The 27,516-nt window shown below is 42.3% G+C and overlaps 2 protein-coding genes across 2 annotated transcripts in view; one reads left to right on the top strand and one right to left on the bottom strand.

The window, feature by feature from the left end:
- Positions 1-27,516, top strand: part of LOC118370066 (gastrula zinc finger protein XlCGF17.1-like) — a 246,728-nt gene that overhangs the window by 113,393 nt on the left and 105,819 nt on the right. The window lies entirely within an intron of this gene.
- Positions 14,489-24,140, bottom strand: LOC118370068 (zinc finger protein 664-like). Its single transcript, XM_035754861.2, has 2 exons — positions 23,573-24,140; positions 14,489-16,766 (listed from the first exon to the last, which is right to left on the bottom strand). Exons 1-2 carry the CDS (start codon positions 23,901-23,903, stop codon positions 15,889-15,891), a joined length of 1,209 nt encoding a protein of 402 aa, XP_035610754.1. The 5' UTR covers positions 23,904-24,140; the 3' UTR covers positions 14,489-15,888.

The raw sequence follows: 27,516 nt of genomic DNA, 5'->3' as shown, positions 1-27,516 counted from the left end.
AGTTGTCAACCGTGATGGCGAGATCATGGAACGGGCAGTCCTTCCCCGGGAGGAAGAGCATCTCCGTCTTGCCGAGGTTCAGCTTGAGGTGGTGATCCGTCATCCACACTGATATGTCTGCCAGACATGCAGAGATGCGATTCGCCACCTGGTCATCAGAAGGGGGAAAGGAGAAGATTAATTGTGTGTCGTCTGCATAGCAATGATAGGAGAGACCATGTGAGGTTATGACAGAGCCAAGTGACTTGGTGTATAGCGAGAATAGGAGAGGGCCTAGAACAGAGCCCTGGGGGACACCAGTGGTGAGAGCGCGTGGTGAGGAGACAGATTCTCACCACGCCACCTGGTAGGAGCGACCTGTCAGGTAGGACGCAATCCAAGCGTGGGCCGCGCCGGAGATGCCCAACTCGGAGAGGGTGGAGAGGAGAATCTGATGGTTCACAGTATCGAAGGCAGCCGATAGGTCTAGAAGGATGAGAGCAGAGGAGAGAGAGTTAGCTTTAGCAGTGCGGAGCGCCTCCGTGATACAGAGAAGAGCAGTCTCAGTTGAATGACTAGTCTTTAAACCTGACTGATTTGGATCAAGAAGGTCATTCTGAGAGCGATAGCGGGAGAGCTGGCCAAGGACGGCACGTTCAAGAGTTTTGGAGAGAAAAGAAAGAAGGGATACTGGTCTGTAGTTGTTGACATCGGAGGGATCGGGTGTAGGTTTTTTCAGAAGGGGTGCAACTCTCGCTCTCTTGAAGACGGAAGGGACGTAGCCAGCGGTCAGGGATGAGTTGATGAGCGAGGTGAGGTAAGGGAGAAGGTCTCCGGAAATGGTCTGGAGAAGAGAGGAGGGGATAGGGTCAAGCGGGCAGGTTGTTGGGCGGCCGGCCGTCACAAGACGCAAGATTTCATCTGGAGAGAGAGGGGAGAAAGAGGTCAGAGCACAGGGTAGGGCAGTGTGAGCAGAACCAGCGGTGTCGTTTGACTTAGCAACGAGGATCGGATGTCGTCGACCTTCTTTTCAAAATGGTTGACGAAGTCATCTGCAGAGAGGGAGGAGGGGGAGGATTCAGGAGGGAGGAGAAGGTGGCAAAGAGCTTCCTAGGGTTAGAGGCAGATGCTTGGAATTTAGAGTGGTAGAAAGTGGCTTTAGCAGCAGAGACAGAGGAGGAAAATGTAGAGAGGAGGGAGTGAAAGGATGCCCGGTCCGCAGGGAGGCGAGTTTTCCTCCATTTCCGCTCGGCTGCCCGGAGCCCTGTTCTGTGAGCTCGCAATGAGTCGTCGAGCCACGGAGCGGGAGGGGAGGACCGAGCCGGCCTGGAGGATAGGGGACATAGAGAGTCAAAGACACTCTATGTGTCTACAGCTCAACGAACAAGCACGCAGGGCAACGAAGCTGCACAATGAAAAGTTATTGTACTCTTCCCCTGCAATTCTCTGAATAGAAATGACAATTTCAAGGTGACGCAACGCCTGGTTATACTGCGTTTCTGTCTAAATGTATAGTGTCTAGAGCCATGGCATCATAATGATGGTAATAAGAGGTGGATTAATTCAGGTGGGACTGTGTAGGACTTCACTGAAGGCCCAGGCCCCAGAACCACGGCACGCTACTGCTAAATAGCTAGTAGCTAATTAGCTGGTTAGCTTCTGATGGCTAGGTTCTGATTGAGGTTCTAGCTATAAGGTCGAAACAGCATGGACACGAGAGAAGCATAATCAAGTTGAATTCTTCCCAAAGGGTCATTACAGATGTAATTCAGACAAAAACATGTTCTCACCATCACAAGTATATATACCCCACTTTGGACACTCCTTCTCTCCAATCCTTACATCGTCTGGTTCGACAGGAAGAGGGTAACAGGATACTAAACCCTTATTACTCCTTTCAGGAGATCTGACCTGACCTCAACCCCTCCTTCGCCTAATCCACAGATGTCCATCCGTGTCCCCTAAAGCAATCCTGTGATCTCCTCCCATCCACCCAGCACATTCCACAGCCACTCTGTCTTTCTACAGATTTCACTCCTTTATATACTCTGCGTCTGTTCTATCATGTCTTTAACGCTGCACCACTAATGAGTTGTGGAGCTTCTCAAAGTATTTTTTTTCACCTCAAACAGCAAGTAAACAAAGTCTAATCAAAATCAATTGCGTATGACAATAGTTCCTCAAAATATTTCATAAAATATTTCCAGCTCTCACCCTTTCGATAACCACTCAGCATAAAAGGGAAAAATGTAATGCTCTGATCCAATGGAAAGGTCATAAAATACCTGATTACTTCTTATCCTTTGCACAAATAGCCTGCAGCTGTGTCTGTCCTAAACTCACTGCAGCAGGAAACTTGAGGTCCCAGAATTTTTTATACAATGTTGATAGAATGTTAAGTTTGTTGTAGACAGGCCATGCACAGCCAATGTGATTTATAGGATATTTATTTTTATCAGGATATTTTCTACCTGCTGGCTGAAATGTTTTTATATCTTGGCTTTAATTAAGTAGGCTATTTTTACATAGTTGGCAATGGCAATAAAAGTTACTTTTAGATTTGTATAATTGAATGTAGATTTAGATCAAATGCAGATTAATCACAGACAATGATTTTGAGATACTATTCTAAACTAAATTAAACTGTTGCAGTAAAATGTGCATTTGAAAATCATAACTGATTGGAAGAAATGGTAAGATAAATTTGCACTCCAAATGTAGGTTGCCCGACTGCTTGTGTAGCCTATTACCAGCACCTTCAGAATATATGAAGGCCAGCAGGAGGAGTTGGTTCGGGAAGGGTTTTTTTCTTCTTCTGGTTAGGCTATATTGATGTAATGGTATGAAAATAAATTGACTGAAAATTATACTATGACTTATCAACAGCTCTAACAATTTGACCCCCACAAAAAAATCTTCACTGGCAATTATAGAAAATACTATATAGCCTAGAAACCTGGTTAAAACTATAATTTTGACCTCATGGATGGCCAGTCCTTGTATTCATAGTGTAGTGAATTCAGGTGGTAGCCCTGAGCTGAACTCAAACCTGTGTCCAGTGACTGTCAAGCCAACACCTTATAACTGTTACGCCAAGATTTCTGAACTTCTTGACGAGGTCGCTAGGTTTTGGGTTAAGGTTGCTACAATAGCTTTCTCTATGAATTTGAGAGTGGTTACATTTCTCCAGCCTCCATCCCTCAGCTGTTTACCAAACCAAGTCTCTGGGCAGCCATTTTGTTTCTGTAACAAATCCTCGGTGGCCCCTTTAAAAAAGCCACACAACAATCAACAAACCAATATGCAGTTGAAACAATATCAAAGCTGTAATTCCACCACTGTTTTGGTAATAAGATGATGGATGGGGCTGGTGAAATGTAACTACTCTCAAATTCAAACAGACCTATGGAGGCAGGGACTGACCATCCATGATATCAGCATTATAGTTTTAACCATGTTGAGGCTACACAGTGTTGGTTTACATTTATATTGTTTCTAAACATTGGAATAAAAAAGCTTATTCTGGGTTCTGATGGGCTACAACAGTTGAACTAAGCTCACGAGGCATGTGTTATATTCTTCAAGAATCTATGGCTATATATAAATAAATGGCTATAAATAAATAACTTAAAAGTCCAGATATGTGGCGCAGTGGTTAAGAGCGCTGTATTGCAGCGCCAGCTGTGCCACCAGAGACCCTGGTTTCGCATCCAGGCTCTGTCGTAACCGGCCGCGACTGGGAGGTCTGTTGTGATATGATATCCTTGTCTCATCGTGCACCAGCGACTCCTGTGGCGGGCCGGGCGCAGTGCGCGCTAACCAAGGTTGTCAGGTGCACGGTGTTTCCTCCAGCACATTGGTGTGGCTGGCTTCCGGGTTGGATGCGCGCTGTGTTAAGAACCAGTGCGGCTTGGTTGGGTTGTATATCGGAGGACGCATGACTTTCAACCTTTGTCTCTCCTGAGTCCGCACGGGAGTTGTAGCCATGAGACAAGATAGTAGCCACTAAAACAATTGGAAACCACAAAATTGCGGAGAAAAAGAGGTATAAAAAAATAAATTAAAAAAAGTCAAAATATGGATGTTGCAATTTCATATTTCCCCTTCAATGCCACACATCAGTTCAACAACTGCTGAGTTTGTGACTCTGTATTTAAGACAGTACTTACTAGTGTTAATCAGGACGCGGTTTCTCAAAACCATCTTACGGTTCATCGTTGGATGCCTTAAGGTGCATTTGGGAAACCGGCCTCAGATATCCAGTTTCCTCTTCCTCGTTCTCCTTTTTCGATGTGACAAATACTGCTCCAAATACTGCATCATCCTCTTTCTCTCCCTCCTCTTCTTTTACTGTAACTTCCTCTTTCACTCTGAACGCATCTTCCTCTTCCTTCACTATAACGTATTTGTCCTCTTTCACTGTAACAGCCTCATCCTCTACTTCTTGTTTTACTGTCATATCTTCCTCTACTTTAACAGGACGAGAGTAACTTAGTGACCTCATGGTCAGGGATGTTAGCTAGCTAGGCTAACTTAACCAGCTCGCTTGCTGACTAAAAACAACAGCCCCGTAAATATTAAATTAAATCGGCTTCACCATGTTTCATTGAAATGTACAGTTGTGTGTCATACGCATAGCAGTGAAAGTTAACATTATGTTTTTGAATGACATCCCCAAGAGGTCAAATATATAGTGAAAACAATAGTGGTCCTAAAACGGGAACCTTGAGGAACACCGGAGTTTACAGTTGATTTGTCAGAGGACAAACCATTCACAGAGACAAACTGATATCTTTCAAACAGATAAGATCTAAACCAGGCCAGAACTTGTCCGTGTAGACCAATTTGGGTTTCCAATCTCTCCAAAAGAATGTGGTGGTCGATGGTATCAAAAGCAGCACTAAGGTCTAGGAGCATGAGGACAGATGCAAAGCCTCGGTCTGATGCCATTAAAAGGTAATTTACCACCTTCACAAGTGCAGTCTCAGTGCTATGATGGGGTCTAAAACCAGACTGAAGCATTTCGTATACATTGTTTGTCTTCAGGAAGGCAGTGAGTTGCTGCGCAACAGCCCTTTCTAACATTTTTGAGAGGAAAGGAAGATTCGATATAGGCCGATAGTTTTTTATATTTTCTGGGTCAAGGTTTGGCTTTTTCAAGAGAGGCTTTATTACAGCCACTTTTAGTGTGTTTGGTACACATCCGGTGGATAGAGAGACGTTTATTATGTTCAACATAGGAGGGATAAGCACAGGAAGCAGCTCTTTCAGTAGTTTAGTTGGAATAGGGTCCAGTATGCAGCTTGAAGATTTAGAGGCCATGATCATTTTCGTCATTGTGTCAAGAGATATAGTACTAAAACACTTGAGTGTCTCTCTTGATCCTCGGTCCTGGCAGAGTTGTGCAGACTCAGGACAACTGAGCTTTGAAGGAATACGCAGATTTAAAGAGGAGTCCGTAATTTGCTTTCATGATCTTTTCGTCAAAGAAGTTCATGAATTTATTACTGCTGAAGTGAAAGCCATCCTCTCTTGGGGAATGCTGCTTTTTAGTTAGCTTTGCGACAGTATCAAAAAGGAATTTCGGATTCTTCTTATTTTCCTCAATTAAGTTGGAAAAATAGGATGATCGAGCAGCAGTGAGGGCTCTTCGATACTGCGCGGTACTGTCTTTCCAAGCTAGTCGGAAGACTTCCAGTTTGATGTGGCACCATTTCCTTTCCAATTTTCTGGAAGCTTGCTTCAGAGCTCGGGTATTTTCTGTATACCAGGGAGCTAGTTTCTTATGAGAAATGTTTTTAGTTTTTAGGGGTGCAACTGCATCTAGGGTATTTCGCAAGGTTAAATTGAGTTCCTCAGTTAGGTGGTTAACTGATTATTGTCCTCTGACGTCCTTGGGTAGACAGAGGGAGTCTGGAAGGACATCAAGGAATCTTTGTGTTGTCTGTGAATTTATGGCACGACTTTTGATGTTCCTTGGTTGAGGTCTGAGCAGATTATTTGTTGCAATTGCAAACGAAATAAAATGGTGGTCCGATAGTCCAGGATTATGAAAAAAAACATTGAGATCCACAACATTTACTGTTAATCCACAGGCTCAAAGGCAATCACAACAGCCAGATGAAAAATCCCAAAAAGTAACTGTAAAGTTCGTGGAAACATGTCAAACGATGTTTATAATCAATCCTCAGGTTGTTTTTAGCCTACATACGACGAGTTTAGTTTTTAGGGAGTTGAAAGTCCGTGTTGCCCAGCAACAGCCCCAAAACATCACTGCTCTAGAGGAGATCTGCATGGAGGAATGGGCCAAAATACCAGCAACAGTGTGTGAAAACTTTATGAAGACTTACAGAAAACGTTTGACCTCTGTCATTGCCAACAAAGGGTATATAACAAAGTATTGAGATAAACTTTTGTTATTGACCAAATACTTATTTTCCACCATAATTTGTAAATAAATTCATTAAAAATCCTACAATGTGATTTTGTGGATTTTTTTCTCATTTTGTCTGTCATAGTTGAAGTGTACCTATGATGAAAATTACAGGCCTCTCTCATCTTTTTAAGAGGGAGAACTTGCACAATTGGTGGCTGACTAAATACTTTTCTGCCCCACAGTATATATACCACACTTTGGACACCCCTCCTTCTCTCCAATCCTTACATCTTCTGGGTCGACAGGAAGAGGGTAACAGGACACTAAACCCTTATTACTCCCTTCAGGGGATCTGACCTGACCTCAACCCCTCTTCGCCGAATCCACAGATGTCCATCCGCTTCCCCTATAGGAATCCTGTGATCTCCTCCCAGCCACCCAGCACATTCCACAGCCACTCTGTCTTTCTTCAGATCTCACTCCTTTATATACTCTGCGTCTGATCTATCATGTCTTTAATATCTCAATGTTCAAAGTTTAGCCCGAATCCAACTGTGATTACACTCCCTTTCAGTCGGTCAACTTCGGTAAATCATACTATGGGAAAATAGAATCATTCCCCATGTCGACCCAAACGGACACTAAATGAAACTGCCCCTGGCAGACCACCCAGACCTTACTTGGCAAGATTTATAAATGTATTAATTGTATTTTATCTGAAACACTCCTGTCAATGTTGAGTAAGGACACACACCCAATTACGCACATAGAAGTAGGACTAGTCTACCTGGCCTGAGTGCAAATGTAGGCCTATAAATGTGCCCATTTGGGGATGTCTGATAGTATTTCTGATTGTCTTAACTCACCACCACTAATGAGTTCTGGAGCTTCTCAAAGTAATACTTTATTCACCTCAAACAGCAAATAAACAAAGTCTAATCAAAATCAATTGCAAATGAGAATAGTTCCTGAAAGTATTTGAAAATATTTTCCAGCTCTCGCCCTTTCGATAACCACTTGGCACAAAAGGGAAAAACGTAATGCGCTGATCCAGTGGAAATGTCAAAATACCTGATTACTTCTTATCCCTTTCACAAACAGCTGTGTCGGTCGAGAACTCACTGGCAGGGGAAACTGAGGGCCCATAATATTTTATACAATGTTGCAAGCTTGCCATCTCGAGTTTTGGGCCGACCCAGTTGATAGTTGATCCAATGTTTCCAGTTCGTTGCAGACAGGCCATGTGTAGCCAATGAGATTTATATGATGTTTATTTTTCAGGATATTTTATACATGCAGGTTGCGATGTTAGCATTTTTGAGCTTGATGTAGGTTATTAAAAAAAACTTAGCAACGGCAATAAAAATGTTTCTTTATAATTTTCATTTAAATAGAATGTAGATTAACCACAGAGAATGATGTCGCGATAAAGACTATAATAATAATTATTACTACTATAAATTAAATTAAGCTGTTCCAATAAAGTGTGATTTTGAAAATCCTAACTGGCACCAGATCAGTAGAAATGGTCAGATAACTTGGCACCAAATGGAAAAGGTTGCTGACTGCTGGTGTAGCCTAATTCCAGAAACTATGGGAGCATAATGACTGCTGGTGTAGCTTATGGACAGAAACTATAGGAGCATAAGGCTAAGGAAGATGTTTTTTTCTGATGGCTAGGCTATCTTGTTTCAGAGGGGTGTCATCATTAGCCCATAATGACAAAGTGAAAACAGGTAAAAACAAATTGAAATACCTTATTTACATACGTTTTCAGACCCTTTTCTATGAGACTCGAAATTGCTTTCAGGTGCATCTTGTTTCCATTTATCATCCTTGAGATGTATCTACAACTTGTTCAGAGTCCACCTGTGAATATGATTTGGAAGGCACACACCTGTAAATATAAGGTTCCACAGTTGACAGTGCATGTCAGAGAAAAAAACAAGCAATGAGGTCGAATAAATTGTCCGTAGAGCTCCAATACAGGATTATGTTGAGGCACAGATCTGGGGAAGGGTACAAAAAAGATTCTGCAGCATTGAAGGTCCTCAAGAACACAGTGACCTCCATCATTTTTAAATGGAATACTCTTCCTAGAGCTGGTCACCCGGCCAAACTAATTGATTGGGGGAGACGGGCCTTGGTCAGGGAGGTGACCAAAATCCTGATGGTCACTCTGACAGCGCTCCAGAGTTCCTCTGTGGAGATGGGAGAACTTTTCAGAAGAACAACCATCTCTGCAACACTCCAACAATCAGGCCTTTATGGTAGAGTGGCCAGACGGAAGCCACTCCTCAGTAAAAGACACATGACAGCCTACTTGGAGTTTGCCAAAAGGAATCCAAAGGATGGGTGGAATGGAAAAGGTCACCTACTGCTGGTGTAGCCTATTACCAGAAACTATAGGAGCATAACATCAGAATTTACGAAGGCCAGCAGCAGGAACATTTTTTTTTCTGATGGTTAGGCTATCTTGATCTCTGGCTCCCGAGTCATTTGTGTGTCTTAATTATTTAATCAAACAGCATAATTAAAGCATCAGACCAGTTCAGTACATATAGTTGATTTAATTAAAACACATGGGGTGTGTCTATATATGGAAAAATACACATTATAACATTTCTACCAATTGGTTGGTAGAAAGAAAAGACGACTCTTGGTTGACCCAATATTTTCTTTAGTTGGATCAGCCTGTAGTGTGGTTTTCCACTTTAATTTTGAGTGACTCCAAAGCCACCGTGCATCTACAGCTGCATTGCTTGCTTTTTGGGATTTTAGGCTTGGTTTCTGTACAGCACTTTGAGATATCAGCTGATGTACAAAGGGCTATATAAATAAATTTGATTTGATTTTGATCCAGACCTCCATGGGTTGAAAAATTTGATTTCCATTGATAATTTTTGTGTGATTTTATTGTCAGCACATTCAACTATGTAAAGAAAAAAGTATTTAATAAGAATGTTTCATTCATTCAGATCTAGGATGTGTTATTTTAGTGTTCCCTTAATTTTTTGAGCAGTGTATTTTAAAAACAACCTGAGGAATGATTCTAAAAAACGTTTGACATGTTTCTGTGGACATTATGGAAACTATTTGGAATTTGTCTGCGTTGTCGTGAACGCTCTTTCCTGTGGATTTCTGAACATAAAGCAACAAACAAACTGAGGTATTTTGTGTAACTGGGAGTCTCGTGAGTGAAAACATCTGAAGATTATCAAAGGTAAACGATTAATTTGATTGCTTTTCTGATTTTCGTGACCGAGCTACCTGATGCTAAGTGTACTCAATGTTTTATTGTGTGATCGATAAACTTACACAAACGCTTGAATTGCTTTCGCTGTAAAGATTAATTTCAAAATCTGACACGACAGGTGGATTAACAAAAGGCTAAACTGTGTTTTCCTATATTGCACTTGTGATTTCATGAATATAAATATTTATAGTATGTAGCGCTATGCTATTCAGGGGTTGTTGATGACACTTATCCCGATATCGGGATTTCAGCCATAACAAGTTAAAGAACCTACACAACCAATCTACAGTTGAAACATTAACAAAGCTGTCATTCCACCACTGTTTTGGTATTAAGATGATGGATGGGGCTGGAGAAATGGATCTACTCTCAAATTCATAGACAGAGCTATGGATGCAAGGACTGACCATCCATGATATCAACATTATAGCTTTAACCATGTTGAGGCTATACAATGTTTATTTACATGGTTTCTAAACAACAAAGCTTATTTGGGGTTCTGATGGGGTACAACAGTTGAACTAAGCTCACGAGGCATGTGTTATATTCTTCAATAATCAATGGCTATAAATAAATATTTTAAAAGTCAAAAATTGGCATTTGCAGATTTCCCCTTTAACACCACACATCAGTTCAACATCTGCAGAGTTTGTGCCTCTGTTTTTAAGACAGTACTTACTAGTGTTAATCAGGGACCCGTTTCTCAAAACCACCTTATGGCTAAGTTCATCGTTAGAACCATTGGATGCCTTAAGATGCGTTTGGGAAACCGGGCCCAGATATCGAGTTTCCTCCTCCTCCTTTTTTGATGGAACAGTCATCTCACACTCCTCCTCGTTCACTCCAAAAATGGAATCCTCCTCTCCTTGTACAGTAACATCCTCCTCTTCTTTTACAGTAACATCCTCTTCTTTCACTCTGAATGCGTCTAATTCTTCTTTTACTGTGACATCCTCCTCTTCCTCCGTCCAGCGGACCTCTTCTTCTTTAGCAGGAGAGTAGCTTCGTGACCGCATGGTCGGAGATGTTAGCTAGGCTTGGCTAATGCTAACTTAACCAGCCCGCTAGCTGACTAACAACAAAACCGTAAATATGAAATTAAATCGGATAACTAACTAGATGACAGAAGTGGGTTTAAAACACAGTGGCTAATATACACTAAAGCGTCTAAAGAGCTTTATTGGTTCGGCTATTTTGTCTAGCATGCTACCGAGGTGGCTGACGAACTGTCGCTGCTGTTGAAAGAAGCATTCCGTCCACTAGATTATACATCACACTAGCAGCATTGCCTTAAATTCCTGTGGGAGTGCTATTTATATCCCGTCACTACTGATCATTCATCCAAACTGTGTGTGTCCCATCATTGCAGGAAATAAATGAACTATCCATCCATTGCTCTTTCCTGTGTTGACTCACTGACTTGAGAGACGGGACGAGGAAATCTAGCTCAAGCTTGCAATTTTTTAAAAATGTATTTTATTTATTGAATATTTATTGAATATTCTAAACATAGAATATACTTGCAGTGAAGCTGCTCAACAACAACATCACACCAGTCATCCAACAGATTCCCATTCAGAGCAACACACAGAAGCATCCAGGGTCAATGCCCTGCTCAAGGGCACGTTGACAGATCTCCCACCAGGCCAAAAAATGTGAACCCAAACCCTCCAAGATCCCCCCACAGTTCCCCAATAGCTGTCCCTCAACCATTCGATACCCCTCCCACAGTCCACCCTCAGGAAGAGAAAACAATTAATTCCATTCCCCAACCCCAAGAACCCCCCAATGCACCAACAACCAAGAGAATGAACTAAAGAGAAAAGAGGAAAATATATAATAATAATAATAATAATAAAACAAAATAATACATTAAAAACAAAGGATATCAATGACAACTAAAATCATAACAGCAATGCCAACTGTATATGTTTGTGTGCATGTCTGGCACTATTACTTGTATGTGTTTATTTGAGTGAGTGTGTGTATATGCATGTGTACCAACACCTGCACGGCATCAGCCTCAGGCAAACCGGCATTAGTTGTAAAAACACTGCCACTTAGGTGTCATTCAAATGTACTTTTTCTTATGTTTTATTTTGACTTTTATCTTTTGACCATCATTCTATCTCCTATCATCTATCTATCATGAGGTAGTCACCTGGGATGCATTTCAATTTACAGATGTGCCTTGTTAAATGTTAATTTGCGGAATTTCTTTCTTTCTTAATGCATTTGAGCCAGTCAGTTGTGCTGTGACAAGGTAGGGGTGGTATACAGAAGATAGTCCTGTTTGCTGAAAGACCAAGTCCATATAATGGCAAGAACAGCTCAAATAAGCAAAAAGAAATGACAGTCCATCATTAATTTAACACATGAAGGTCAGTCAATGCGGAAACTTTCAAGAACTTTGAAAGATTCTTCAAGTGCAGTCGCAAAAACCATCAATCGCTATGATGAAGGTGGCTCTCATGAGGATTGCCACAGGAAAGGAAGACCCAGAGTTACCTCTGCTGCAGAAGATAAGTTCATCAGAGTTAACTGTGAAGACAACACAACTATGCCTATGAGATGGTTTGGGATGAATCGGAACGGAAGGAAATGCAGCCAACAAGTGCTCAGCATATGTGGGAACTCCTTCAAGACTGTTGGAAAAGCATTCCAGGTGAATCTGGTTGAGAGAATGCAAGGAGTGTGCAAAGCTATCATCAAGACAAAGGTGGCTACTTTGATGAATTTCAATTATAAAATATATTTTGATTTGTTTAACACTTTTTTGGTTACTACATGATTCCATATGTAATTCCATAGTTGCATTGTCTTCACTATTATTCTACAATGTAGACAATAGTTAAAATAAAGAAAAAACATTGAATTTGTAGGTGTGTCCAAACAATGCCTTCTTCCTGGCTACCCCAACCTCGGCCAACAGCTCCCCCCCCGCAGCTACTCGCCCAAGCCTCTCCAGGTTCTCCTTTCACTGATCATCCCTAAAGCCAACACCTCATTTGGCCGCCTTTCGTTCCAGTTCTCTGCTGCCTGTGACTGGAACGAATTGCAAAAATCGCTGAAGTTCAAGACTTTTATCTCCCTCACCAACTTAAAACATCTGCTATCTGAGCAGCTAACCGATCGCTGCAGCTGTACATAGTCTATCGGTAAATAGCCCACCCAATTTACCTACCTCATCCCCATACCGTTTATATTTACTTTTCTGCTCTTTTGCACACCAGTATCTCTACCTGTACATGACCATCTGATCATTTATCACTCCAGTGTTAATCTGCAAAATTGTAATTATTCGCCTACCTCCTCATGCCTTTTGCACACAATGTATATAGACTCATTTTTTCTCTTTTTTTCCACTGTGTTATTGACTTGTTAATTGTTTACTCCATGTGTAACTCTGTGTTGTCTGTTCACACTACTATGCTTTATCTTAGCCAGGTCGCAGTTGTAAATGAGAACTTGTGTACTGACTATGCATTATGGAGGAGAACTGATCCTAGATCTGTATCTACAGCAGGAACAACTGTCTGTGTTAAAAAAAAGGCCCAGCTGGATTGAATTGAGCTATTTAAAATGACATATTTGAATGTCAAAAAAATGTGTTCTGTTAGTCAAAACAAGACAGGGTCTGTGGAGGCTTGGTATATTAGTGGGAGATTTGGGGGAATAGTGATAGATTTTTGGAGGGACCCTTGTCCCTACAGCCAATCAGTGAGCAGCTCCCCTTCCCCCACATCTCCGGCAGTTCTGTTACTCACAACACTTCCCCTGCTTTCATCAACAATGGAGTAGCCCACTGAACTAAAGCCTTGCAATTTCATATCTGTGGTATTTTTTACCCCAGCCAGCATTGTGAATGGTGTCTGTGGCGGTGACATACTAGACCATGGCAGTAAATCTAATACTTAGGTGTTTTTAGACATGTTTGAAAGGGCTGGGGTGGTTCTGTGATTATAAGTTACTGACCTTGGAATTAATTTCTGGCCATGCTGGCAGGGTCTGAATCAAACCCAATGTCCACCTGGCACACTGACAGGGTCTGAATCAAACCCAATGTCCACCTGGCACACTGGCAGGCTCTGAATCAAACCCAATGTCCACCTGGCACACTGACAGGATCTGAATCAAACCCAATGTCCACCTGGCACACTGACAGGGTCTGAATCAAACCCAATGTCCACCTGGCACACTGGCAGGCTCTGAATCAAACCCAAACTTAGCGGTCTCTTTCCATGAAACATGGACGCCAAATTAAAGTGCTTGGGACCTAACAAGTCTTCAGCCAAAGTTACTCATGTGGCCGGCCAAACCACCTCTATTAGACCTCATCTCAGTGAGTTTATTGGACATGTCTATGAGGTCAATACTAATCCCATCATGTCTGCATTGGACACGCCTATGAAGCCAATACTAATCCCATCATGTCTGCATTGGACACGCCCATGAAGCCAATACTAATCTTATCATGTTTGCATTGGACATGCCTATGGGCCGGCAGGTAGCCTAGTGGTTAGAGCATTGGGCCAGAAACCAAAAGACTGGTGGATCGAATCCCGAGCTGACAAGGTAAAAATCTGTCATTCTGCCCCTGAACAAGGCAGTTAACCCACTGTTCCCCGGGAGGCCATCATTGTAAATAAGAATTTGTTCTTAACAGTCATGCCTAGTTAAATAAAGCTTAAAACATTTTATAAATGTAGCAGAATTAAATTCCCACAACATTCATTCTGTGGGTACTAGATTGACTCAGTTCACAGACCGTCAGCCAGACATTGATTGTGCATCAATAACAGACTAAATTAGAGTAACAACCAAATAAAACAGACAAATAGGTAATGTTCAATGAACCAAAAAGACACAATACTTCATTCAAAGAATCAACCATTTATTTCATATCGTAAAGAACACCTGTGGAAATGGGCAGTGGGTTTAGACATCCATCTGACTCCAAAACAAGATATGATTGAATAGTGTGTAATCCAAATAATCAGCACAATGTCAGGTGTTAGTGCAGGGCTGGAACAGAAACCTGCACACCCAGTAGCTAGATCTCTAGCAGCAAGGTTGGCCATGTATTTTCTAGGTCTCTGCATCGTTGCTTTAACAGTATTGGTGTAGTCATACAACTTATTCTAACGGTAAACCAATAGCATATTCAGAGCATTTAGAAAGTATTCAGACCCCTTGACTTTTTACACATTTTGTTACGTTACAGCCTTATTCTAAAATGTATTAAATAATATTGTGTTCCTCATTAATCTACACACAATACCCCATAATGACAAAGCGAAAAACAGAAATAACTTATTTACATAAGTATTCAGACCCTTGCTAGGTGACTCAAAATTGAGCTCAGGTGCATCCTGTTTCCATTGATCATCCTTGAGATGTTTCTACAACTTGATTGGAGTCCACCTGCAGTAAATTCAATTGATTGGACATGATTTGGGCACACACCTTTCTATATAAGGTCCCACAGTTGACAGCGCATGTCAGAGCAAAAACCAAGCCATGAGATCAAAGGAATTGTCTGTAGAGCTCTGAGACAGGATTGTGTCAGGGCACAGATCTGGGAAAGGGTACCAAAAATATTCTGCAGTATTGAAGGTCCACAAGAACACAGTGGCCTCCCATCATTCTTGAATGGAAGACGTTTGGAACCACTCTTCAACAGAGCAATCGGGGGAGAAGGTCCTTGTTCAAGGATGTGACCAAGACCCGCTGGTCACTATGACAGAGCTCCATTGTTCCTCTGTGGAGATGGGAGAACCTTCCAGAAGGACAACCATCTATACAGCACTCTACCAATCAGGCCTTTATGATAGTGGCCAGACAGAAGCCACTCCTCAATAAAAGTCACATGACAGCCCACTTGGAGTTCAAAAAAAGGCCTCAGACCATGAGAAACAAGATTCTCTGTTCTGATGAAACCAAGATTAAACTCTTCAGCCTGGATGCCAAGCATCACGTCTGGAGGAAACCAGGCACCATCCCTATGGTGAAGCATGGTGGTGGCAGCATCATGCTGTGGGGATGTTTTCAGTGGCAGGGACTGGCAGACTAGTCAGGATCGAGGGAAAGATGAACGTAGCAAAGTACAAAACAATTTCCACTGATGAGGCTAATATCCATATCATGCTGAAATCAATAGAACAGGGGGCTAACGTTTAGGGTTCTCCATTGTGACATCATTAAAATACTCCTACTTCAAAATGTTAAAACATTCTACATTGTGACATAATTTCATTTATATCATGAAACAACTCCTTCATGTATGCATTTTCTTATGTTTGATCAGAGATCTTTTATCTGAGTATCTCTTGTCACATTGATCACAGCTATGAGGTTTCTCTCCTGTGTGTGTCCTCTGGTGTACAATGAGACGGCTAGATGTAACAAAACTCTTCCCACATTGATCACAACTATGCGGTTTCTCTCCTGTGTGTGTTCTCTGGTGTACAATAAGACTGCTAGATTTAGTAAAACTCTTCCCACATTGATCACAGCTATAAGGTTTCTCTCCCGTGTGTGTTCTCTGGTGTGATACCAGGTTGCTTGACTGAGCAAAACTCTTCCCACACTGATTACAGCTATAAGGTTTCTCTCCTGTGTTTTTTCTCTGGTGTGATAGCAGGCTGCCTAAGTGAGTAAAAGCCTTCCCACATTGGGTACAGCTATAAGGTTTCTGTCCTGTGTGTGTTCTCTGGTGTACAATCCGATGGCTAGATGTTGTGAAACTCTTCCCACATTGATCACAGCTATAAGGTTTCTCTCCTGTATGTGTTCTCTGATGTATAGTCAGATAGCTAGATATAGTAAAACTCTTCCCACATTGATCACAGCTATAAGGTTTCTCTCCCGTGTGAATTCTCATGTGTACTTTTAGTGATTTTGATCTTGAGAAATGTTTCCCGCAGTCAGAGCAGCAGTATGGTTTCTCTCCTGTGTGTACTTGCTGTTTTTTTTTAGGTTCTGATAAAGATTTGCAACCTTTCCCGCAGTCAGAGCAGCAAATAGATGTTTTCCCTTTAGGTCTCTGCTGATGTTTCTTGAGGTGTTCTGATGTAGAGAGACTCTTCTCTGTCTGGTCAGCATCATGATGTTTTTGAGGCTCCCCAGAGGATCCACGATAGTACCATCTATCTCCTGTGTGAACAACAAGTTAGACAGATGGTTTAAGGCCCACAACAGCAGAAATCCACCGTAAAAGGTGATGCCAACAGCGTAGCCATGATGTTGTACAACAATTGACGTCTGTAATGAATGTTCAAATGATTTAACATTAGTCTTAAAATGAGCAAGAATAGTTATATTTAGTCTTGTTTTCACATTAGTAGTAACATCGCTGATTATAGGCTAGAAATAAGTTATTCATGTTGTTGAAACTCTCAGCAGTGTGCCAGACAACTTTTGATCTCCAAAATAGGCCCCTTTCTGTGTTTGATCAAATTGGAGCATGAAAGCGATGCACGCGCACTTTGGTTGCAGAAACTCCTCCATGCTAATGCGGAAACCGCTAGTTATACCAATACCATAGATCTACTGTAGGACCCATAACTTCACCTAACAATAACATAGATCTACTGTAGGACCCATAACTTTACCTAACAACAACATAGACCAATAAATAATTTAATATTTCAGGTGAAACATGGAAACTACAATATCTTTGTCATGACATTTCATAACCTGATCACCAGATAATTTTGTCAATAATCCCACTAGGCAAACATCACAACATGCAATCTATAATCTGTTGTCATTTTGAAAGTCCTGAATAAAGGAAAATAGCTCTGTGTGTTGTACAATAGCCTATCCATCAAGGAACAGTTCTCTGTGTGCAAACAGACTAACAAGACCCTCCTGTAAATCAAGCAGACAATAACACATTATAGACAATAATTTCTTTAGGGATGTTGGATCCAACGTGCAGCATGGCATAACTGTCTTTACCGACGTAATGAATGAAGAAGCACTTTGGTTGTTGTTGCATGTTGTGATGTTTGTCATGTGACTGACATTCAGAAAATGATTTCCTGGATCAGCTGATGATAGTTGAACAAAAAAAACTGTCCAACAGCAAGATCCAGTATTTAAGTTGAAGTTCATCATATGACAAGCGTAACGTTATGACTATGTGACTACTGTTCTCTGAAGGAAGAAAACTAGGTACAACATACTATTAAATCTACGCCTCGCTGGAAGACCCGCCTTCGACAGGTAATGAGCGTGAGGCTCGGATTTATTCCTTAAATGTAACACTGCTCTTCACCGACCCAGGAAAGGGCGGGGACAAACAGGTGCTGTACATCGTTCCCTCCTTCAGGGAAATACAATCATTCCCCATGCCGACCCAAACGGATACTAAATGAAACGGCCCCTGACAGACCTGACACCGCAAGATGCGTCATTTTTGTCAATATATGAATTGTCTTTCATTTGAAACACTCCTGTCAATGTTGAGTAAGGACGCACACCTGATTACGCATATAAAAGTAGGATTAATCTACCTGGCCTGCATTCGGGGACGTCTGATAGTATTTCTGATTGTCTCAACTAGAGGTCGACCGATTAATCGGAATGGCCGATTAATTAGGGGAGATTTCAAGTTTTCATAACAATCGGGAGATCCAATCTTGCAACCTTACAGTTAACTAGTCCAACACAATAACGACCTGCCTCTCTCTCGTTGCACTCCACAATGAGACTGCCTGTTACGCGAATGCAGTAAGCCAAGGTAAGTTGCTAGCTAGCATTAAACCTATCTTATAAAAAACAATCAATCATAATCACTAGTTAACTACACAAGGTTGATGATATTACTAGATTACATTTACATTACATTTAAGTCATTTAGCAGACGCTCTTATCCAGAGCGACTTACAAATTGGTGCATTCACCTTATGACATCCAGTGGAACAGCCACTTTACAATAGTGCATCTAAATCTTTTAAGGGGGGTGAGAAGGATTACTTTATCCTATCCTAGGTATTCCTTAAAGAGGTGGGGTTTCAGGTGTCTCCGGAAGGTGGTGATTGACTCCGCTGTCCTGGCATCGTGGGGGAGTTTGTTCCACCATTGGGGGGCCAGAGCAGCGAACAGTTTTGACTGGGCTGAGCGGGAACTGTACTTCCTCAGTGGTAAGGGAGGCGAGCAGGCCAGAGGTGGATGAACGCGGTGCCCTTGTTTGTGTGTAGGGCCTGATCAGAGCCTGGAGGTACTGAGGTGCCGTTCCCCTCACAGCTCCGTAGGCAAGCACCATGGTCTTGTAGCGGATGCGAGCTTCAACTGGAAGCCAGTGGAGAGAGCGGAGGAGCGGAGTGACGTGAGAGAACTTGGGAAGGTTGAACACCAGACGGGCTGCGGCGTTCTGGATGAGTTGTAGGGGTTTAATGGCACAGGCAGGGAGCCCAGCCAACAGCGAGTTGCAGTAATCCAGACGGGAGATGACAAATGCCTGGATTAGGACCTGCACCGCTTCCTGTGTGAGGCAGGGTCGTACTCTGCGGATGTTGTAGAGCATGAACCTACAGGAACGGGCCACCGCCTTGATGTTAGTTGAGAACGACAGGGTGTTGTCCAGGATCACGCCAAGGTTCTTAGCGCTCTGGGAGGAGGACACAATGGAGTTGTCAACCGTGATGGCGAGATCATGGAACGGGCAGTCCTTCCCCAGGAGGAAGAGCAGCTCCGTCTTGCCGAGGTTCAGCTTGAGGTGGTGATCCGTCATCCACACTGATATGTCTGCCAGACATGCAGAGATGCGATTCGCCACCTGGTCATCAGAAGGGGGAAAGGTATTATCTAGCGTGTCCTGCGTTGCATATAATCTGACTGAGCATACAAGCATCTAAGTATCTGACTGAGCGGTGGTAGGCAGAAGCAGGCGCGTAAACATTCATTCAAACAGCACTTTTGTGCGTTTTGCCAGTAGCTTTTCGTTGTTTGTCATGCATTGCGCTGTTTATGACTTCAAGCCTATCAACTCCCGAGATGAGGCTGGTGTAATCGAAGTGAAATGGCAAGCTAGTTAGCGCGCGCTAATAGTGTTTCAAACGTCACTTGCTCTGAGCCTTCCAGTAGTTGTTCCCCTTGCTCTGCATGGGTAACGCTGCTTCGATGGTGGCTGTTGTCGATGTATTGCTGGTTCAAGCTCAGGGAGGAGCGAGGAGAGGGACGGAAGCTAATACTGTTACACTGGCAATACTAAAGTGCCTATAAGAACATCCAATAGTCAAAGGTTAATGAAATACAAATGGTATAGAGGGAAATAGTCCTATAATTCCTATAATAACTACAACCTAAAACTTCTTACCTGGGATTATTGAAGACTCATGTTAAAAGGAACCACCAGCTTTCATATGTTCTCGTGTTCTGAGCAAGGAACTGAAACATTAGCTTTCTTACATATTGCACTTTTTCTTTCTTCTCCAACACTTTGTTTTTGCATTATTTAAACCAAATTGAACATGTTTCAAAGTTGATTTTATTGATCTATTATATTAAGTTAAAATAAGTGTTCATTCAGTATTGTTGTAATTGTCATTATTACAAATAAATAAATAGGACAATTAAATCGGTATCGGGTTTTTTGGTCCTTCAATAAATCGGTATCGCCATCGCCGTTGAAAAATCATAATCGGTCGACCTCTAGTCTTAACGTACCACAACTAATGAGTTGTGGAGCTTCTCAAAGTATTTTTTTTCTTCACCTCAAAACAGCAAGTAAACAAAGTCTAATCAAAATCAATTGCGAATGACAAAAGTTCCTCAAAGTATTTTAATAAAATACTGCCAGCTCTCGCCCTTTCGCTAACCACTCAGCATAAAAGAGAAACATGTAATGCTCTGATCCAGTGGAAATGTAAAAAAATACCTGATTACTTCTAATCCCTTTAACAAATAGCCGACAGTTGTGTCTGTCCCAAACTCACTGGCGCTGGAAACTCTGAAGGCCCAGAATATTTTATACAATGTTGCAAGCTTGCTATCTTTGACTTTTTGGGTGACCCAGTTGATACAATGTTTCAAGTTCTTTCTAGACAGGCCATGTGCAGCAAATGTGATTTATAGGATATTTTCTACCTGCAGGCTGCAATATTTGCATTTGTTGGCTTTATGTAGGCTATTTTTACATAGTTGGCAATGGCAATAAAAGTTACTTATAGATTTGTGTAATTTTCATTTAGATAGAATGTAGATTAATCACAGATAATGATTTTGAGATACTATTATAAATTTAATGAAACTGTTCCAGTAAAATGTGAATATGAAAATCCTAACTGGCACCAGATCAGTAGAAATGGTCAGATAACTTGGCACTCCAAATGGAAAAGGTTGCCGACCGCTGGTGTTGCCGACCGCCGGAAACTTCAGGAGCATAACGGCATAATTTCTCTCTCTTCTGGTTAGGTTATCTTGATCTCTGGCTCCCTCAAGTCATTTGTGTGTCTTAATTATTTGATCAAACAGCGTGCTTAAAGCATCAGACCAGTTCAGTACATATAGTTGATTTTATTAAAACACATGGGGTGTGTGTGTGTGTATGTATATATATGGAAAAATACACATATCATTTCAGCCAATCGATTGGTACAAAAAACAGACAACTCTTGGTTGACCAAGATTTATTTTAGTTTGGGACAGCAGTAGAACATGATTTTGGGTGCCCTGAGTGGCGCAGCGGTCTAAGACACTGCATCTCAGTGCTTGAGGCGTCACTACAGACACCCCGGTTCGAGTCCAGGCTGTATCACAACCGGCCATGATTGGGAGTTAAATAAAGGTTACATTTTAATTGAAATAAAACAGAGTTCATTCAGAAAGTTCAGACCCCTCCCCCTTTTCCACATTTTGTTACGTTACAGGTTTATATTAAAATGGATTTAAACAAATAGAATCCACATTAATCTACACACAATAATGAAACAGTGAAAACAGGTAAAAAAACAGACATACATTATTTACATACAGCAGTAGCAAAGGGTCTGAATCCGTATCAAAGGAATTATCTAAGTGAGTTTCAGAGATGAACAGTACAGTGCATTCCAAATTCAATAGGCAGGCAAGTAAACAAAAAACGTTTTCAAATAAAAACTATTCCATAAAATGTCAACGCGTATATAACGCCCGTCCAAGAGACTGTTGACCAATCACATTGTCATGCTGTGACACGGTTCCTAAGCTAATTCTCATGAAATCCCTTTTTAAAGTCAGGGTATGAGTCGAGACATGCCTATTTTCCTTGAAAGTACGTAATGTCACGATTGCAAAGCTATACGATATTACAGAATTACAGAGAACAAATTAAATATCTCACATCTCTGAAAATATTGGTAATGTTGTGCTTCTTGTTCACGGGGGGTAATTCATGCCAATGTTCTTTTCTTTAAGCTATTAATACGAATCGAAAGGAGTTCCCAATATCCTAATTTCTTAAAGTATTTCTGGTGATAGCAAGTGATAGTGATACACAAGCTAGGTCTATTTGAAATATTGCCATCCCATGACAGCGTTTACCAGCCACCTGGTTCAGGAGCTTTAAAACCACATAAAAACATATTTAAAACCCAATTCTACTTTTCCCCAAAGATAAGATATCAATTATTCAAACGGAACATAATTCATGCTGGTTATTATTTTAGGCTATTTTAGTTTGAGTCAAATATAGTTTTGGAATAGTTTTCATTTTTCAAACTGGTTTGTTGTTTTACTTCAGTTTTCCCCTAATTACTTTTTCTATAATAAGCATGGAGGTTTCCCCTATCAACCAGAAATAGGTACTGGCGACAAAGCGCCTCGTAAACTTGCTGGGAATGGTAACAGACAGACTGTGGTAACAGACAGGGGCGATTTGTAATAAAATCTAATTCCCAGGAATGGGGTTCAATGAGGCGGCAGGGTAGCCTAGTGGTTAGAGCGTTGGACTAGTCAACAGAAGGTTCAAATCTGTCGTTCTGCCCCTGAACAGGCAGTTAACCCACTGTTCCTAGGCCGTCATTGAAAATAAGAATTTGTTCTTAACTGACTTGCCTAGTTAAATGAAGGTAAAATAAAAATGAACCACAGAGACTGTGGGATAATAACATGGCCGTGTCCAACCCTGCTTGTTCCCTCGACTCCGCTACCAATCTCCAACAGGGCCCTTCATGAATTGTTCAGCAGTCTTATGGCTTGGGGGTAGAAGCTTTTTGAGCCTTTTGGCCGGTACCGCTTGCAGTGCAGTAGCAGAGAAAACAGTCTAAAACTAAAATGATTTTGATGTGATATGAAAGTACAGCAATTTGTTTCTAGAACGTATTGCAATTGAGAATCGATTCACATCTCGATGGAATATTTGGCTATTTTGGCTGCCAGAGGCAGTCTACCTCTGAAAATAACATACAGTCCTTGGACCTTGAGGAGTAACGGGGGCAGCAATCAGCAGTAGAAACAATGACAAAGCGTACTCCCTGCCCATTTCAGTAAAAAGCTGAAGGATGGGCCTGGAGAAATGCAACAATCCATGATTTCAACATGACAGTTTTAACCATGTTTTGAGGATATACAGTGTTTGTTTATATTTACTGATAAACATTGGAGTAAAAAAAAGCTTATATTTTGGGTTCTGATGGGGTATGACAGTTGAACTAAGCTCATGAGGTAATTTTAGTGAATTCTTCAAGAAACAACGGGAACATATCATTAATGTATATGTCCCAAAATGGATGTAACAACTGCTGATTGCCCCTTTAAGACTACATCTTGGGCTAATCTAATAGGAGATATTGAGGACTACAATATTTCAGGAATTGTCATTGGATGCATTTGATCAATTCTTAACGTTTTGTTGATGGTCCACTCTTGATGTTCTACACGTTACAGTGTAGCTTCAGCCATTCCTACAGAACAACATTAAAGTGTAGAACCCCTTTACTGCATATTGGTTCAACGACTGCAAAGACGGTACTTACTGGTGTGAAACAGATCTCCAACCTCCTCTTCTTCCTCCAATGTGACAGTTATCTCCCCCTCCTCCTCTTTCACTCCAAAAACGGCATCCTCCTCTTTTTCTGCCTCCTCTTCTTTTACTGTAACATCCTCCTCCTCTTTCACTCTGAACGCGTCTTCCTCTTCTTTCACTGAAAAGTCTTTCTCTTCTTCTTTCACAGCAACTGCCTCACCCTCTACTTGTTTTTGGATTGTAACATCCTTCTCTTCCTCCTCCTCTTTCACGAGAGTTTCTTTCTCCGTACAGCAGACCTCCCCTTCTTTATCAGGAGGAGAGTAGCTTAGTGAACTCATGGTTGGGATGTTAGCTAGCTAGCATTAACAACTAGCCTAGCTCTAAGCTAACTTAACAAACCAGCTCGCTGACAAACAACGTAAATATATAATTAAATGTGCCAACAAGTACATATAACAGAAGTTTTTTTTCACACACAGCAACTAATATACACCAAAACAGTGTAAAGAGCATGCATTTTGTAGCTGTGTTGGCTAGAAAGCTACCGAGGTGTACTAGCTGTTGTTTTTGAAGGAGCGTCCCGTCCACCTGAATATACGTCAGACTGGCAGCGTCGCCTGAACCGAAAAGACGCGCACATCGCCATCTGCTGACTGGAGTGGGCAACGCAGTTGAGGAACCAAAAGTTAATTTTTCATTTATTTCAAAAACGTTGATTATTATATTATTAAATCGTTCAAAGAGAAGCATGTGTTGATTGATTCGTTTTTAATGAGTGAGAATTTTAAACAAACTTTACACCCACTGCATATTTGGTCCTTCTGTAGCACAGTTGGTAGAGCAGGGCGCTTGTAACGCCAGGGAAGTGGGTTCGATTCCCGGGACCACCCACACGTAGAATGTATGCACACATGACTGTAAGTCGCTTTGGATAAAAGCGTCTGCTAAATGGCATATATTATTATTATATATTATTTGCATTGCACCATACTTACCCCAGAGGCATATCTTTTAGAATAGCCAAAATGTGGTTTATTAAATTCTTCCAAATGTGTCATTACTTTGTCAATCAACTTGTTGTTAGTAAATCTAAATCATGGTTTAGTGCTTCTGTATCAATATTTACTTTTAACAAATTAAAATCCTTTGGAGTAATTTTGAACCCATCCAAAATCATCTTTGATAAATAGGACGTTCATTTCAAACCAAAATCACATTGTATTGGTCACATACACGTGTTTAGCAGATGTTATTGTGGGTGTAGTGAAACGCTTGTGTTTCTAGCTCCGATGGTGCAGTCATATCTAACAAGTAATATCTAACAATTTCACAACATATACCCAATACACACAAATCTAAGTATTTTAATCTAGGTTTCTCTGTAGACATGATCCATCCCACTGCACTGATCTCTCTACATCCATACAGCGGTCCTCCATCGGATCGGTACAGCGATGGACCAGATGATGGAGAAGATGGAGCGATGGGAGAGGAGTGGTCTACCGACGTCTATCCCAGCACCCCCACTGACGACGCCACCTACTCCACCTACCTATTCAATCAATCCCTATACCAGTCTGCTGTTCCCACATGCTTCAAGAGGGCCACCATTGTTCCTGTTCCCAAGAAAGCTAAGGTAACTGAGCTAAACGACTACCGCCCCGTAGCACTCACTTCCGTCATCATGAAGTGCTTTGAGAGACTAGTCAAGGACCATATCACCTCCACCCTACCTGACACCCTAGACCCACTCCAATTTGCTTACCGCCCAAATAGGTCCACAGACGATGCAATCTCAACCACACTGCACACTGCCCTAACCCACCTGGACAAGAGGAATACCTATGTGAGAATGCTGTTCATCGACTACAGCTCGGCATTTAACACCATAGTACCCTCCAAGCTCGTCATCAAGCTCGAGACCCTGGGTCTCGACCCCGCCCTGTGCAACTGGGTACTGGACTTCCTGACGGGCCGCCCCCAGGTGGTGAGGGTAGGCAACAACATCTCCTCCCCGCTGATCCTCAACACTGGGCCCCACAAGGGTGCGTTCTGAGCCCTCTCCCGTACTCCCTGTTCACCCACGACTGCGTGGCCACGCACGCCTCCAACTCAATCATCAAGTTTGCGGACGACACAACAGTGGTAGGCTTGATTACCAACAACGACGAGACCGCCTACAGGGAGGAGGTGAGAGCCCTCGGAGTGTGGTATCAGGAAAATAACCTCACACTCAACGTCAACAAAACTAAGGAGATGATTGTGGACTTCAGGAAACAGCAGAGGGAACACCCCCTATCCACATCGATGGAACAGTAGTGGAGAGGGTAGCTAGTTTTAAGTTCCTCGGCATACACATCACAGACAAACTGAATTGGTCCACTCACACTGACAGCGTCGTGAAGAAGGCGCAGCAGCGCCTATTCAACCTCAGGAGGCTGAAGAAATTCGGCTTGTCACCAAAAGCACTCACAAACTTCTACAGATGCACAATCGAGAGCATCCTGGCGGGCTGTATCACCGCCTGGTACGGCAACTGCTCCGCCCTCAACCGTAAGGCTCTCCAGAGGGTAGTGAGGACTGCACAACGCATCACCGGGGCAAACTACCTGCCCTCCAGGACACCTACACCACCCGTTGTTACAGGAAGGCCATAAAGATCATCAAGGACATCAACCACCCGAACCACTGCCTGTTCACCCCGCTATCATCCAGAAGGCGAGGTCAGTACAGGTGCATCAAAGCTGGGACCGAGAGACTGAAAAACAGCTTCTATCTCAAGGCCATCAGACTGTTAAACAGCCACCACTAACAGTGAGTGGCTGCTGCCAACACACTGTCATTGACACTGACCCAACTCCAGCCATTTTAATAATGGGAATTGATGGGAATTATGTAAATATATCACTAGCCACTTTAAACAATGCTACCTTATATAATGTTACTTACCCTACATTATTCATCTCATATGCATATGTATATACTGTACTCTACATCATCGACTGCATCCTTATGTAACACATGTATCACTAGCCACTTTAACTATGCCACTTTGTTTACTTTGTCTACACACTCATCTCATATGTATATACTGTACTCGATACCATCTACTGTATGCTGCTCTGTACCATCACTCATTCATATATCCTTATGTACATATTCCTTATCCCCTTACACTGTGTATAAGACAGTAGTTTTGGAATTGTTAGTTAGATTACTTGTTGGTTATCACTGCATTGTCGGAACTAGAAGCACAAGCATTTCGCTACACTCGCATTTAACATCTGCTAACCATGTGTATGTGACAAATAAAATTTGATTTGATTTTGATTTGATTTGATACGTCGTCCTCTGGGTCCAGCACATTGCGTCTCACCCCCCCGAGGGAGTACGATGGAGCGGCGGCTGGGTGCCAGGTATTTTTGCTCCAGCTCGAGCTCTACCTGGCTACCATGCGTCCGGCTCCCTCGGGTGAGGAGAGTGTGAGCCTCCTCGTCTCCTGTTTAACGGGTAGGGCCCTGGACTGGGCAAACGCTGTCTGGAACAGCCCAGACTCGGCTCGGGACAACTACCTGGAGTTCACCCGCCGTTTTTGAGCTGTGTTCGACCACCCACCAGAGGGCAAAGCGGCGGGTGAGCGACTGTTCCACCTCAGACAGGAGACGAGGAGTGCGCAGGACTTCGCTTTGGAGTTCAGGACCCTAGCTGCTGGTGCTGGGTGGAATGACAGGGCCCTGATGGGCCATTATCGTTGCAGTCTCCGGGAGGACGTCCGGCGGGAGCTAGCTTGTCGGGACACAACTCTCTCCCTTGATGAACTAATAGACATGTCGATTCGATTGGACAACCTGCTAGCTGCCCGCGGGCGTTCAGAAGGGGTCCTGTCAATTCCACCTTCCAGCCCTCCCGCTCCCACTCCGATGGAGTTGGGAGGAGCTGCATCTAGGGAGA

This window comes from Oncorhynchus keta, chromosome 37, assembly GCF_023373465.1.
Source record: "Oncorhynchus keta strain PuntledgeMale-10-30-2019 chromosome 37, Oket_V2, whole genome shotgun sequence".
NCBI classification, from domain to species: Eukaryota; Metazoa; Chordata; class Actinopteri; order Salmoniformes; family Salmonidae; genus Oncorhynchus; species Oncorhynchus keta.
Note: the sequence above shows the minus strand (reverse complement) of the source record. Positions and strands in the feature narration are given on the sequence as shown.

What these genes read in the sequence shown, in the direction of transcription:
- LOC118370068 (XM_035754861.2), bottom strand. Translation starts at nt 23,903, where the DNA reads ATGAGTTCACTAAGCTACTCTCCTCCTGATAAAGAAGGGGAGGTCTGC. An exon ending in TGGAGATCTGTTTCACACCA is followed by an intron (nt 16,767 to 23,572) that starts GTAAGTACCGTC and finishes TTGTTCACACAG; the next exon opens with GAGATAGATGGTACTATCGT.